Source organism: Bubalus bubalis, chromosome 15, assembly GCF_019923935.1.
Source record: "Bubalus bubalis isolate 160015118507 breed Murrah chromosome 15, NDDB_SH_1, whole genome shotgun sequence".
Taxonomy (NCBI): domain Eukaryota; kingdom Metazoa; phylum Chordata; class Mammalia; order Artiodactyla; family Bovidae; genus Bubalus; species Bubalus bubalis.
Window position 1 is genome coordinate 55,165,759 of NC_059171.1, and position 16,011 is coordinate 55,181,769.

The following is a 16,011-nucleotide window of genomic DNA, read 5'->3' on the forward strand; positions in this document are numbered from 1 at the left end:
TGGTTAGTAATCTCATCGTCATATGCAACCTTAATTTCCCTTTGCCATGTTACCAAATATATTTACGAGTTACTGGGCTTAGGTTGTGATCCTTTTTGGGAGGGGCCATTATCCTGCCTGCCACAGAGGGGAAATAGGCATGTAACACGTGCCCTGTCCATTAGGCCAATGAGTAGAGTATTCTGCTCCTTACTCTGCCAGTCACTATCTATTGCAACAGAACATTGTGTCTTCTTGTGTTTATTCAGCCTCTCATTTTTAAAAATTGATTCCTTTGGCTTTTCTTTAATATTTATTTATTTTTTTTGGCTGTGCTGAGTCTTAGTTGCAGCACATGAACTCTTAGTTGCGGCATGTGGAATATAGTTCCCTGACCAGGGATTGAACCTGGGGCCTCCTGTATTGGGAGCTTGAAGTCTTGCCACTGGACCACCAGGGAAGTCCTAGCCTTCTCATTCTTACAGTGATGAGGACAATATAGGTTGTATATGGTCAAAACGGGATGAGTTAAAGCTTTACTGTGATTTGTTCCTGACAGTGGTTTTATCATTTATTGTTCTAGGAAGAAAAAATGAAAATGCCTGTAAAGGAGCTCCTAAGACCTGTTCTTTACTAGATAAATTCCCTGAGACAACAGGATGCCGAAGAGGACAGGTACCAAGAATGTTTTCAGTTCTGGGGAGGACACAGTCAGTTATCAGGAGAATAAATGGAAATGCTGATGTTTACGAAGAAATGGTCATTTTCTTTGACCCACTGAATGTCTCTTTTTTCACTCGCATTTTAATGAAACAATTTCATGGCCTTGACGGCAGCATTGAGAGTGGAAAATGTTCAGTGTTTATAGCTGTGTGGGAAATGGGAGTCCTTATTTTTAGTTCCTTTACCAAGAAAGATGAGAACATAAATTCTGAGTGCTGCAATGGCTCTAATCAAAATTGACAGTGATTTTGTACGGTTGCTTTAATTTAGTGGTTCTCCCACACCTTGATAAAGGGATGAACAGGGGTTACATTTTCTGTGCAGATCAAATATTCCATCATGCACCCGGGAACCCACGTGTGGCCGCACACGGGACCCACGAACTGTAGGCTCCGAATGCACCTGGGCTTGGTGATTCCCAAGGAAGGCTGCAAGATCCGATGCGCCAACGAGACCAGGTATGCTCCCCCCATCATTTTCTGTCTATTTCATCACCCCTGACAATGGATGCTCATTACAGCAAAGCTACATTCAGGTGGATTATTTCCTTCTTTTGTGACTAAAATAGACTAGGGTGGGAGGTATTAATCCAACTTCATTAGACTGTGTCGCATCTCTGTGCTTTCTGTTGATCAGAAAGTGAAAGAAAAAACTGAAAATGTTTGTCACTCAGTCGTGTTTGACTCTTTGAGACCCTGTGGATCGTAGCCCACCAGGCTCCTCTGTCTATGGGATTCTCCAGGCAAGAATTCTGGAGTGGGTTGCCATGCCCTCCTTCAGGGGATCTTCCCAACCCAGGAATCCAACCCGGGTCTCACGTTTTACAGGCAGATTCTTTACCATCTGAGCCCCAGGGAAGCCCCCTGTTGATCAGAGATACTCCCCAGTTCTAGGGTGGCCCTCCTTCATCATTTCTCCCCAGATCACTCTCGTCTGGTTGATGAGCCATCTTGCTTCTCTTTCTAGGTGGACAAACCTACATTCAGAGTCAGCTAACTTGTCAGCTTGTCAGAGTCAGCTAAGCCCTATACACATGACACATTGTGTTCATGCTTTACAATTTAAACTGTTCATCATTACGAAGAGTCTCCTTTCTGAAGCAAACACCTGGTGATATTTGTGTCTTGCTGTAGAGGACACAGCATGGCACAATGGCTGCCTTTTCAAATCCCAGCTCTGCCAGCTAATCCTGTGTAACCTTGGCCAGTTACTTAATCCCCTGCAGCCTCAGGCTCCTTACTTATCAAATCGGCAGTGATGCTATCTACTCTGCAGGATTGTTGTCCAGATTAGACTAAATAATGCATACAAGGCACTTAGCCTGGGGACTGTCCTGAGTAGGGAAAGGGTGACTGTTCAGGCAGCTTCCTTTGATCCTATTACTCTGATCTCCTGGAATGCCCATCTTTTCACCCGTCCAAAATAAACATACTACTAAGATCCAATTTCATTCCAGAAAAGGAACCTCTTCTTTGACTTCTTAGAGTAGGTACAGGGTATGTCGTCAGTGATCCTGTTCTTTGTCTCCCATTGCTGTGCTGTGCTTAATCGCTCAGTCATGTCCCACTCTTTGCGACCCCATGGACTGTAGCCCATCTGGCTCCTCTGTCCATGAGGATTCTCCAGGCAAGAATACTGGAGTGGATTGCCATGCCTTCCTCCAGGGAATCTTCCCAACCCAGGGATCAAACCCAGGTCTCCTGCATTCCAGGCAGATTCTTTACCATCTGAGCCACGAGGGAATTGCTTTTATTTATTAATTATTGATTGATTGTTAATTATTTATTTATTATAATAATAATTACTTTTATTAATTAGTACATATTATTAGTCTAATCTCTGGGACTGAGCTGTAAGTACCTAGAGGGCAGAAACCAAGTTATTATCTTTTTACCCCTTTCTCAGGACCCTTAGTGGAAGTCTGATGGAGAGGTGTTCGGGAGTGTGCAGGTCATTCCTTTGGTTGTTGGCACACACCCACCAGCCCAGACCTGGTGCAGGAGCACCCAGTGCTGAGGGGCATTCCAAGATGACTCAAGTTGGGGTCTTACCCTACCAGGGTGTCCAATCAGGGAGCTAACACAGCTCAAAAGTCAGGAGTCATAAGAGAGGCACAGATAAGAATGCTGCAGGTGGTCAGTGGACAGGCAGCTAGCTCATTTGCCACTGAGACTTTGACAGAGAAAAGTGAAAGTGTTAGTCACTGAGTCGTGTCCAACTCTGTGACCCCATAGACTATAGCCCACCAGGCTCCTGTGTCCATGGGATTTCCTAAGCAGGTGGTATATTTTACAAATTCATAGTGATATTAAAAAGTGTTTGCTACCCGCTCCTCCCAGCAAACTCTCGTTGGATCTGGAGGCGAATTTTTGGAGGATGGACTGTTTCATCTGTCTTGTCCCTGAGGAGTTTTGAAGCATCAGTGTCCTTCCTCCATCTCATCGCTGTGGGTCAGCATCCTTTTCTGTGTCCTTATTGGACTTGTTTTACGTTGCGTTACATTCTCATCCTTTGTAATCCTTAACTCAAGAGTGGTTGGGTCAGGCTAAATATTTCATTACAAAAAGAGTGTTTTTTATGAGCAAAATGGATCAATTGACATTAAAACACTGTGCAAGGCTGCTAGTGAAAATAGCTAGAGAGCTGAATAGCAGGGTCAGTTTATAAACTCTGAGGACAGAAAGACTAATATGAAATCTGGAAGTTTCATGCTGTTATTGTGGTGGTAACATCGGCATGGAAACAGAAGCGCATGCCGAGAAATCAGGCTTCCTTGTGCTCAGCAACAGGAAGCAATTTTTCAGAGCTTCTCAACTTTTGAAAGAGTGGCAATTTGTGCATCGCAGTTCTCAGGCATTAATAATCGCACTGCTGTTTCCTCAGTGTTTTGTAATTCCTTCTAGTGTGCATCTGTGTTTAAAGGTTCCATCACTGCAGAACATAGCACTTTTTATCTGGACATAAGCTTGCAGGTATGCAACCTATCATGACAAATAAAATTATCATTTAAAATGAATAATGCTTTCCAATGGCAAAACTGGTACATGCTTCTGCTATGTAATTTGGAAAACACAAAGAAACACAAAAAAGAAAAGAAATTATTTTTGATCTCAGTACTCAGAGATATTGCCCAGATACTTCTCCATGTCTATATATATGTATTCATATATACATAAGGAGGAAGTGCATAGTGATTATAGACATTGTGCTTTCTATGTGCCAGGCACTCTGCATACACTCACTCATTAACCTTCACAACAATCCTGCGTACCTGGGATGATTAACATCTCTATTTTTCAGCTGAGGAGAAAGTGAAAGTGCAGTGTTAGTTGCTTGGTCGTGTCGAACTCTGCAGCCCCATGGACTGTAGCCCACCAGGCTCCTCTGCTCAGGCAAGAATACTGGAGTGGGTAGCCATTTCCTTTTCCAGGGGATCTTCCCCACCCAGGGATCGAACCCACATCTCCTGCATTGCAGGCAGTCTCGTTACTGACTGAGCCACCAGGAAAGCCCAAAGTCACATGACCGGGGTTCAAATCTTGGCGTTCCGTCTTATGAAGTGTAACTTTAGACAACTCGCATGACCTCACTAAGCCTCACTTTCCTCCTGTAAAATGGGGAGAACAAAAGTATGTCTTGGTGTGGTTTTGAGTATTACAGTAATCTATATAAATGCATTCAGAGCTGTATTTACAGAGTGTGATGTGGTAAAATGCACTCAATGTATTTTTGAGCTTCTATTGTGCCCATCTCCGATTGCTGCAGAAATGGGGACCTCTGCCCCTCACATTCCCAGGAGTGAGACCAAGTCTCCTGGAATCATCGGAGGTTGTCCTTATAACCTGCAGCATGCACTCTGATGGGGGTGGGGGTGGGGGCCCTAAGGAGCTCGAAGGTGGGGAGGGAGATGAAAGTCAATGGAGGACATGGGGGCCAGGGCTGGTGAAGGGATGGTAAGAAACAGACAGGGTCTTCAGTTTGATAGGCCTGGGGCTGGGAGGGATGCTGGGGTGGGGGGTGCAGCTGGACACCGCAGGTAGCCACTCCCTCTTTTCCTCCTTTTGCTTCCCTGCCCCCTCACCTCCGATGTGGAAGAAAGGGCAGAGAGGCATCCCAGCTCTGTGGCCTCCTGAAGTTTCTCTCCATCTTTCCTTTCTTTCTCCTCCCTTCTTGGCTTTCTTAGCCCTCTGCTACCTGGTGACCCAGGACCAAGAGGAGGAAGTCAGAGGCTATATAGAGAGGCTGCACAGGGGCTGATCAGCAGGGCAGAAGCCCCCGGCCACCTGGAGGGACCCCTATGGCAGCCTGGCCAAAACTGCACTCCCCAGGAGGAGGTAGAGAGATACCCTGGGGGTGCGTATATATAGAACCTATTGGGAAAAGAACGTCTTTGTCAAGTTCTCCATCTTTTATTGAAATTAATGTTTTGACTTTAAACAAAACAGCAAATGCCATACCCATCAGTGTTGTGAAATATATACTATAAAGTGTAATGTGAAGACTAAAGTCCTAGTTAACAGCTTGACTCAGAGAATTACAAGAATTTCCATGCTGAAAGGAGACTTGAAGGCCATCTGGTCCACCCACATCATTGCACAGATGGGGAAACTGAGGCCCATGGATGACGTGCTTGTCACAGCCACATGGCTAGTTGGCAGGGCCAAAACAAGGACACAGATGTCCTAGCTTTCAGAAAAGTGCTGTCTCCTGTTAGATAGAGATGATCGATAGATTGATGGATGGATGGGTGGATGGGAGGATTGATGGAAAGATAGGTAGGTAGATAGATGACAGATAGGCAAACAAAGAAGGTATGTGTGTATATATTCTGTCTACATGTATCAGGAGGAGAGAAGCAGCCATAATGCAGTTTTACATTTCAATTCCATATGTGCCAGGATTTCCAATGCAGTCAGAACCTGTGGGATTTCCGAGAATCAAGATTAATAAGAGCTGTGTTCAGTTCAGTCGCTCAGTCATGTCCAACTCTTTGCGACCCCATGAATCGCAGCACGCCAGGCCTCCCTGTCCATCACCGTCTCCCAGAGTTCACTCAGACTCATGTCCTTCGAGTCAGTGATGCCATCCAGCCATCTCATCCTTTGTTGTCCCCTTCTCCTCCTGCCCCCAATCCCTCCCAGCATCAGGGTCTTTTCCAATGAGTCAACTCTTTGCATGAGGTGGCCAAAGTATTGAAGTTTCAGCTTCAGCATCATTCCTTCCAATGAACACCCAGGGCTGATCTCCTTTAGGATGGACTGGTTGGATCTCCTTGCAGTCCAAGGGACTCTCAAGAGTCTTCTCCAACACCACAGTTCAAAAGCATCAATTCTTCAGCGCTCAGCTTTCTTCACAGTCCTCTCACATCCATACATGAGCACTGGAAAAATCATAGCCTTGACTAGATGGACCTTTGTTGGCAAAGTAATGTCTCTGCTTTTTAATATGAGCTGTGTTACAGCAGCCTTATTCCTGAGCTCTTGGACCCTTTTCTGTATTCCACTCAGCTTATTGAAATACCTTGCAGGGAACGTTAGCATAACAGCTGTAGGCGCTGGGATGTTCCCTAGAACCATGAGCTGGGGCTAGAGGTCTGGCTGTAATGAAGCCAGCCTAGTGCCTTCTGCTGCTTCCACAACAGCACAGTGTCACTGCAGGCATCTGAACTGGCTTTCGTGTGAATGAACACTCTGCTGGAAAATTAGAACCATGTCATGTGTGTATCTCAGAACCTTTTGGAAAGATCACTGAGATATGATCTATACAATTTTTAGATGGAAGACTGTAAGCTCCTCATATCATTATTTAGCATTATTAATGTTGATGGTAATTCTATGACAAAATTATAGTTATTAGGCATGTGCTGCCACCATTATACCATTATCATTAATTACAATAATTTAAGAAACTGAGGAATTACATAATGTTGGTTTATCTTGTGACCAGATAGTTTTCTATCTTTTGACAAACCAGGGAGAGACAGTCGCCTCATAATGGTGAGTAATTCTAAAAGTAAGCCAAGGCAGGTGTCTGAAGAGTGGGTGCAGTCCCCCCACCTCCCTCCTGCCTTCCTGAAACCTCAGAGGAAGGCTAGATGAGTGCCTCCAAGAAGCCTTCTTCCCAAGGCTGCTCGGAAAATCTTTTCCCTAAAGGCCTCTTCCCATGTCACAAATTGAGCATAAGTTGTATGTGGTGGCTCAAATGATAAAAAATCTGCCTGCAATGCAGGAGATGCAGGTTCAATCCCTGGGTCAGGAAAATCCCCTGGAGAAGGGCATGGCTATGCACTCTAGTATTCTTGCCTGGAGAATTCCCTGGACAGAGGAGCCTGGCAGGCTACAATCCGTGGGGTCACAAAGAGACACGACTGCGTGACTAACATAAATTGTATGTGGTGGAGATTTGCTCTCAAAGCAAGTGGCCTGGAAAAACTCTTTTCTTTTCATTACAATGAGAGCCTTTGTTTTCCATTCAGAAGAGATCTAAAGACCTTTTGACATCTTGGTGTTCTGTTTCTTTTTGTTCTGGAAAACCCTCATCTGTTCCCAGATAGGTGACATACCTTTTGATGAACCTAAGTCACTTCAGTCTGCAATCACTTGAATGGGATTTTATTGTCCTTTCCAATTAGGGCTGCACTTTCAGTCGTTCTAGCTCTCATAAGTGATTGAATTTTTTTTAACATATTCAGAAGGAATCTACATTTAAGAATCTACACTAAGTAACGGAGTATCTTTGTTGTTTTCTGGGAAAATATCTGAAAGAAAATGGCAAGGCAAATATAATAAATCTAATAGAATTTTATGACCTTAACTGACTCCAAACCTCTTGGAATACCTCCCAGATTTCTTGTTTAAAAAATTGTTTAATCAATGGTTTGCTCTCATCCATATTTAGCCTAAAATATCTGCAAAACCACAAACCAGTGCTAACTTATGTTCCACATTTATAGGTACTGGTTCCGTGAATGAACAAGCCAGCACATTCCAACACTAAAAAGCTTTTCCAAATTTACAAGCAATTTAAGTTAATGAATGGAATGCTTGAAGATTTTTCTCACATTGAGCATGCCTAAAGCTTTGACTTTCTTATACCTATTGTAATCTAGAGAAAGTGTCATTTTGTGCAAACTTAGAATGTTCTGTTTAGTTGATTTAATTACATGCAGTACTTTAAGTAGTACTTAAGTACTTACCAAAGTAGTACTTAAAGTACTGCTATGGCTACTGTGAGCAGCACCTCTGTGAACATGAATGTACTGTTTTTGGTTTTTGCACACCCTTCCCCGTGTCTTTTGTTATACTTGGATGGGACTCCAGTGGAACTCTGAACCTATTTAAACTCTCTGCTGCTGCTGCTGCTAAGTCGTTTCAGTCGTGTCCGACTCTGTGCGACCCCATAGACGGCAGCCCACCAGGCTCCTGTCCCTGGGATTCTCCAGGCAAGAACACTGGAGTGGGTTGCCATTTCCTTCTCCAGTGCATGAAAGTGAAAAATGAAAGCGAAGCTGCTCAGTCTTGTCCGACTCTTAGCAACCCCATGGACTGCAGCCCACCAGGCTCCTCTGTCCATGCGATTTTCCAGGCAAGAGTACTGGAGTGGGGTGCCATTGCCTTACCACTCAATAAATGTTGAGAATTACTTGTCATCCCCACAGGAATTGTATCTCGCAGATTCTCTTAGAGCTTTTTATTATCACACCCCCTCTTAAGTTTTCAGTTTTCTCAAATACAGTTAAATTACTCATAGGGAGTGAAGCCAACATAATTCTGAATTTATATGAATTTGACTTCTCTAGGTGCCACCTGTAAGCGGAATTATACAATATTTGTCCTTGTGTGAGTGGCTTATTTCACTTAGCATAACAGCCTAGAGGTTCATCCATGTTGTAGCATTGTCAGATTTCTCTTCTCTCTTAAGGCTGAGGAATATCCCATTGTATATAGATAAATGTTTATTTATCCATTCATCTGCCAGTGGTCACGGGGGTTGTTCCCGCCTTTTGGCTACTGTGAGCAGCACCTCTGTGAACATGAAGGTACTGTTTTTGTTTTTTTGCACACCCTTCCCCCATGTCTTTTGTTATACTTGGATGGGACTCCAGTGAAACTCTTTGAACCTTTAGAGGAATTGAATCAAAGAGCTAAGCAACTCATTTGATGAGTGCAAGATTTTCGGGTAGGTATGTGAGACAGCACACGAGGTGTTCTGCACAAGAGGATACCATTGTTATCCAACCTAAAGGGACTTTTATCTTGCAAATAATTATTACTTTATTTTATATTTATAATTTTATTTATGTATTTATTTTCAATTATGCTGGATCTTCATTGCTTTGCAAGCTTTTCTCTAGTTATGGCGAGTAGGGGCTACTCTCTAGTTACACTGCATGGGCTGTTCATTGCAATGGCTTCTCTTGTTTCAGAGTGTGGGTTCTAGGGCACTCAGGCACATGGGCTCCGGGACTTCAGAACTACATGCTCAGTAGTTGAGTCATGCGGGATCTTTCTGTTGCGATACACAGACTCTCTAGTTGTGTTTCGAGGGCTCAGTAGTCATGGCACTCGGATTTAGTTGCTCTGAGGCACATGGAATCTTCCTGGACTAGGGGTTGAACCCAGGTCCCTTGCATTGCAAGGTGGATTCTTTTTTTTTTAATATAAATTTATTTTAATTGGAGGTTAATTACTTTACAATATTGTATTGGTTTTGTCATACATCAACATGAATCCGCCACGGGTATACACGTGTTCCCCATCCTGAACCCCCCTCCCACTTCCCTCCCGTACCATCCCTCTGGGTCATCCCAGTGCACCAGCCCCAAGCAAGGTGGATTCTTGCATGGAGGCATTGACCAAGAGGTCACCTCAGTAGTGAGCTGGTGGGGCACATGTTTGAGGGCTTCCCGAAATAAAGAAGCCTTGCCTAGGCTTGTACCAAGAATAAGTTTACTTTTAACTCCAGTCCCCTGCCCTGTGTACACCTTCACCACTGAACACTGAAACTTGATGTTCACGGGAAGAATCCTGAAATTCTTTCTTAATCGCCAGTGAAAGAACACATCCTGTGTTCTACTTTTTGTTGTTGCTGTTCAGTCGCTAAGTCGTGTCCAACTCTTTGTGACCCCATGGACTGCAACACACCCACTATCTTCTTGAGTTTGCTCAAATCCATGTCCGTTGAGTTGGTGATGCTATCTAACCATCTCTTCCTCTGTCACCCCCTTCTCCTCCTGCCCTCAACCTTTCCCAGCATCAGGCATCTTTCCAGTGAGTTGACTGTTCGCATCAGGTGGCTAAAGTATTGGAGCTTCAGCATCAGTCCTTGATTTCCTTTAGGACTGACTGCTTTGATCTCCTCACAGCCCGTGTGTTCCACTTACCTGGTCCTATGGCAGAGGTTATCATGAGAGGCCCTTCCTGAACACAGCCATGGGTTGATCCTCAGGCAACTGAGTCACACACTGACGTGCTTTTCTGTTCCAGGACGTGGGAAGAAGGCAAGGTGCTCATCTTTGACGACTCCTTTGAACACGAGGTGTGGCAGGATGCCGCGTCTTTCCGGCTCATCTTCATTGTGGATGTGTGGCACCCTGAGCTGACACCCCATCAGAGACGCAGCCTTCCTGCAATTTAGCATTCTGTGCGGGCTCAGGACACGCCGGAGAGAGACCACCTTTTTGGTGCAGTCTCCTTGGATGTGGGCATGGACCTTCAAACACCACAGCCCTTAATTCTCTTGATTTGCAGCCTGAAAAATTCTAAACCTCCTCCCAGGGATGGAAAACACTAAAGGGAATATCTGCCTCACTGCAATTCTTATAGAAAATACCTGCCATATTTCATCCATGACAGCCCCCATCTGATGCCTGGATTCCAGGAGAACCCATGATAGCTTCTACCTTGCCAGCCAAAGATATTTTTTTCTCTTAGAATAGGGGGAATCAGTATTAATGAGAATACGTGTAGAAACTGTGAATGAATTGCTTTAGTCTGTAATTTTTCTATGCGACTATTTTTCTAAGGTAGCTAGATGGTTTATCATCACACACCACTACTTTTTTGTTGAGTTTAATGACAAGCTGCATAAATACTTCTGTTTAATGGTAACTTTCCTGGTGAACTCAGACGTCCCTATTTTAATTATTTTTAGTAAAAGGCACTCATGAAAAAAAATTATATTTTCCTAATACAAAGCTGAAAGACGTAATTATGCCAATGGCTTATGAACCATACTGCTCCCCACCCATTGAGTCTCTTTGCTTTTTTGTCTTAACATTAAGAGCTGGTGTCTTAATTTTTCTTCTCACTCTGTGAATGGCAGAAATACTGTCAAAAATGGTATTTCTTTCTAAGAGGAACTTTTTACACTGAAAAAGGACCTGGAGTCATTTTATATTTAGTTATAACAATGACACATGTAAATTTTTTTAATGACAAATATCAGGCATTGTAGGGAAGAAAACAAAAATTTCTCCAAGTGAGAATTTTCTCTTGGGATCAGCTCAACGGGGGCTGCTAGGATCTCTGACTTCTGGCCTCTTTGCATTTATGAAACAGAGCTGGAATCCAGAGTGTCTTCCATTGTGGATCCTTGTGAATGAGAAGGTCCTTGAAAGGATTCCTATCACAACTTTGCAAAATTAAGAAGGATGACTGAGTGGAAGGCCAAAAATGCCCGGATGTCTGTTCTGGGTATAGGATGTCAAAACTGTTTCCTCTTCACAATTGTTCGAAAGACTCTGACATCTCCCTGGCTTGAGAAACTTCTGCCATTTAAACTTCACTTTGAGGTGTTAATTATTATTGATAGTTTGGTTTTAAAATTTGCCATTGCTTAGAAAGAACAGTTGTCTACTCATTCCAAAGATGACCACATCATTAGTTTAGTGGAATATTAATGCATTAAATTTTGTGTGTTTTAAACCAAAGCTAACTAGAAATGTTAGCTATAAGAATGTAATGATATTCATGCACTGAATTTTAAGCCAATATGAACAAAAACGCTAAAGAAATGACACACAGGTTACCACGCACAGGGAGAAAAATCACTTGTGTTTTCCATTGAAGGACGAAGAAGGTTGCTTTCTTTATATCATCAAAAGAAAAAAAAAAACAGTTCTTTAAAATGCTATTGGACCGCTTTTGCTTGTCTTTAAGGATATTAGCTTCCCTTTGAAGAGTCTGTAAAATATTTGTCTTGTTTCCTTCTGTTTTGCCAATGCTGAAAAATCTGTCTAAAATAGATGAAGAAGCATTTGAGGAAAAAACATCAAAGTGAACTACCGAAGTCTGGAAGGAAAAGCAAACGCTTGAAAAATAAAAAGGCATGTGTGTCCTTCAGTATTTATTGAACGGAAGAAAGGACTGACAAAGGACAATGCAATCTAGAGCTCGCGTGGCAACGTTCATGTCACTTACTGAATTTGGTTCTTGTATGTATGTTGCATACACATAAAGAAATTCAAAGTAGCAGTTGTCACTGTTGAACTGTCAACTTACATTCATTTAATGAAATCATGGAATAGAGTTGAAAACAAACTCTTAACTTAATAATTATAATATGGTATTTAAAATCAAGTCACTACAGTAGGGTTCTAAATATTGCCAATTGGAAAGCCAGAATTATTATTACTGTTGCAAAATGTTTGGCAATAATTGACTCCAGTAGCATTTTAAACACTTGGATCCCACAACTGTTTCATAAACTCAAGTAATAAAATGGGTTTTCTAATTTGCTTTAATTCTTCATCTTTCCTCCCTATGTTGTGGTATATAAGAAAAGTCATTGCATTGGTAGAATTATTTCAGTATTATATCTTGTTATTCGAAGTGTCTACACAAAATGAATTGGTTTTATTTATACTGTGATGCAACTGATTGGGAAATATTTTAAATTCTATTTCAATTTTATTTCAAGAGTGGAATACAAAAATCACTTCTGTTATCATTTTCTACCAGTAGAAAAAAATTAAAACACTAGATCTATTGAGAAAGAGATGTGATAAATTATTAAAATTAGTAATAATATCTACTGAGGATGATTATGGCCAGTTTGCCTTTGAATTTTTTTAGCCAACAAATTGACCCTCCCAAATACTTAAAGTGTAAAATCATGTTTTACTGCTCATTATCAACTATTAAGTATTTTTTCTTTGACATTGAGCACCAACTGGTCATAGTAATGAAGGCCCATGTCATGCAAATGGCTGGGAGAATAAGAGATATAGCTAAAAACATACAACTGGTTTGGGGAGACATGGCACAAGTAAGGATATCATATGCTATGATATCTGTTTATTTTTATCTAGTTTCCTTTGAATGGATAGCTGGGGACTCCATTTCTAAGGAAAATAAACAAAGAAATAAAATGATCTTTGGCATTTCATCCTGCATTCCAAGTCTTCTCTTATTTTCAGTTCTTGTGTATTTAGCCATCCTTAAAGATCTTCCTCCAAGTTTGATACCTACCCCCTTAACAACAGCCAGGTCCATCCTTCGCACCTTTAACTGATTGCAGGAGGGAGGTGGGGGGACGTAGTGTGTGTGTAATGCTTTTGTAGCACTTTTCTTGCCGTAGTGACCTAAATGGGACAACTTGAAAAGATTCATTAACCACTAACATGTATTTTCAACATAACCCCCTACCCTCTAGAGACATACATTCCTTGTGGGAAGCCATATCACTAAGATGAAATAGTCATACTTCAATTTCTGTGTCTTTGTTTCAAATTAGCTCATGATAATCAGCCAGTGGCCTCATCAAAGATGTGACATCAAAATCATTTTTGCAGGATATCAAAATAAACAAACTCTGCAAATAGCCAGACCCACAAGAGCATGCTCTTAGGCTGAACAATTTGAGATTGGATGCTGGTGATGAGGTCAAAGAAAATAACTCAATGTAGGAATGAAGATTACCGGAGATACTATTGTCTTGGGGCTTTGCACTACATTAAACTTGAAAATTGTGTCTGCACAGTTTAAATTCTTATGGATCTACTTGGAAATGCACTTAATTTTAAACTGCAAAAACTGGAGAGCATCTCTTCAAAGCCTTAGGGAAATTTTTGTCCTAATGAGGTATGTGCCTCAAATTTAGTTTTTCTCTTTTCAACTCATTTAATACCATAAATATGGGGTGGGGGGAGTTTTGTTTCCATGACTACCTTGCTTTATCCTCCAATTCCCTCATTGAAAAACAAAAATGCATCTCTCAAGTCTTTGTTCAACTTTGGCTGCTCAGACCAATGGCTGGTGACAGTCATTACTGGGTGGCAGGAGAGGAGGCCCTGTGTCGAGCCCAACGCATGTGTCATGTGGTCAGTTTCACATGTGCTTCCTGGTGGCTGATACCACTGAGAGTTGGAGACGTCGGGAGCACGGGGTGGCTCGGGGTTCAGTCCAGAGCCAGGAGTGGCTGGGTGTTCTCATTCTCTCCCTTGTCCTCATGTTTCAGGGTCCCAGCTTCTACCACAGACTGAGATCTAATAATAGGGGAAGGAAAAAGATGTGATTACAGACAATTCATGGTGCGAGCCATTTTGGAATCTTGGAGGGCCTTCAGACGTCATGGATCCCTGATTAAGCAAAACACTCAACTATATAACTTCTCCCCCTTGTGTATCTCTGTTTTCCTTGCTTTTGTGTCTTCTACATCATGTTTTTAGGGAACCAGGCATCTTGGAATTTTCTTTGTAGGGATCTCCTTTTGATAAAACAAACACATGTTCTAGCCACAATTCTGCCCCTTTGTCTAAACATTCTATGGATCTTGAGATGTATAAAGTCTTATAAATTTTGTTGGATTTTTAATGTTTCAAAATACTTTTGAGAGCCTTTATTTCTCAAGGTCATAGGAAACTATCATATATGATGTTAATAGCACAAGATGTAGAATCAGGCTGTAAATGTATCCTTGACTCCTTAATAACTGAGGAGTCTTGGGGAAGTTCTTGGAACTCTGGACCTTGGTTCTCTCATCTGTAAAACAGAGCTATTACCTGTTACCTGTAGGTAGCTGTTACCTACCTCCCAGAGTTGTTAAGAAGGACTAGAACTAATATTATACATAAGGCATTCAGCATGTAATTGTAGTCAAAATTTATGGAGCACTCTATTATTACCAATATTGCAATAATGTCAGTGATCTTTAGTTTCTGATACTGGAGTAATAATTTCTTGTGTTTATAACTCAGATTGAAATTATTTTCCAACTTTATAGAGACAGTTATAAGAGCTGTGCACACAGTAAACATTCAGTCAACGTTCATATACTAAAAAGAAAAAGTCACTCAAAACAAGAAAATGATTGAAGTGGGTTATTCAAATAAGCAAGATTTACATGTAAGTGCAGTAAATGGGTAACTCAGTACACCTGAGTTTCCCAAACTCTCCACCTTCTGAGTCTTCAGGACCATCCCTTGACTAACTAACCCCTGGAGTATCCTGCCTGATAAAGTGTCTTTGTATACTTGAGGCTTTGGGCCATGCTACATGGTTTATTTTAACAATGTGATTAATAATGAATGTCTATTTTTGTATGCCTGGACTTTGGGAGACATCCTTTCAATTTGACCTCCTGTTGGGGGAGATAGAGGCGCTGCAGACCAAGTAGCTATGGTCCGTCACACATGCTCTGCTTGCCTGTGTGACAGACAAACCAGGATACCAAGACATGGGTGAGTTTCTCTGGCTGACGACACGTTGTCTGTGTTGTCTGTCTGTGACTCCAGTGGGAGTAAAACTGGAAGCTTGCAACTGCTCCAGAGTACCTAGACTCCACCCAGTGCACCTTTTCCCTTTGCTGACTTTGATCTGTATTCTTTTGCTGTAATTAAACCATAATTGTGAGTATAACCACATTTCTGTGAGTCCCTCAAGCAGATGATCACATCTGAGGGTGGTCTTGATGACCTCAAGCACGATATATAATAACACTAATGTTTGTTGTCTGTGCATCTCTTATAGTTGTAACCTCTTTACATGTATGAAGTTGCCTCATTTTCATACCCGTAAGGAGTGCTGCTATTATTGCTTCCATTCTGGGGTGGGAAATAACTAAGGGACAAAAAAAGGAAGTAACATAGGAAAGGCAACACAAATAGAGAATGGAGAACAAGACAGGTTTATCACCATCACAGTATTCCTTGGTCTACCTAACACTGCAGCGATATTTAGCTGCTCTAAATGTCAATCTAGTCCAACTTTAGGTGCCAAGCCTAACCTTTCAAAAGGAAGTGGATTTGATTGCTCCTGGTACAGGGCAGAGAAGCCCCCAGGTAGTAGTATATTTCAGCTGTTTTATACA

At 42.0% G+C, this 16,011-nt stretch overlaps 2 protein-coding genes across 9 annotated transcripts in view; one reads left to right on the forward strand and one right to left on the reverse strand.

The window, feature by feature from the left end:
* Positions 1–13,089, forward strand: part of ASPH (aspartate beta-hydroxylase) — a 185,143-nt gene extending 172,054 nt beyond the window's left edge. For 7 of the 8 annotated variants that reach the window (XM_025265354.3, XM_045162814.1, XM_044928743.2 and 4 more), the window contains 3 exons: positions 563–654; positions 1,027–1,160; positions 10,188–13,089. In XM_025265354.3, coding sequence (XP_025121139.3) covers positions 563–654; positions 1,027–1,160; positions 10,188–10,338 — 377 coding nt within the window. In that variant the 3' untranslated portion in view covers positions 10,339–13,089. Of the gene's footprint in view, positions 1–562; positions 655–1,026; positions 1,161–3,041; positions 3,133–10,187 lie in introns of those variants that run through there. The other variant, XM_045162813.1, reaches the window with a different exon arrangement.
* Positions 13,090–13,229: 140 nt separating this feature from the next.
* CLVS1 (clavesin 1) overlaps positions 13,230–16,011 on the reverse strand; it is a 167,152-nt gene continuing 164,370 nt past the window's right edge. Inside the window, exon 6 of the mRNA XM_025265356.3 lies at positions 13,230–14,188. Coding sequence (XP_025121141.1) covers positions 14,101–14,188 — 88 coding nt within the window. The 3' untranslated portion in view covers positions 13,230–14,100. The remainder of the gene's footprint in view (positions 14,189–16,011) is intronic.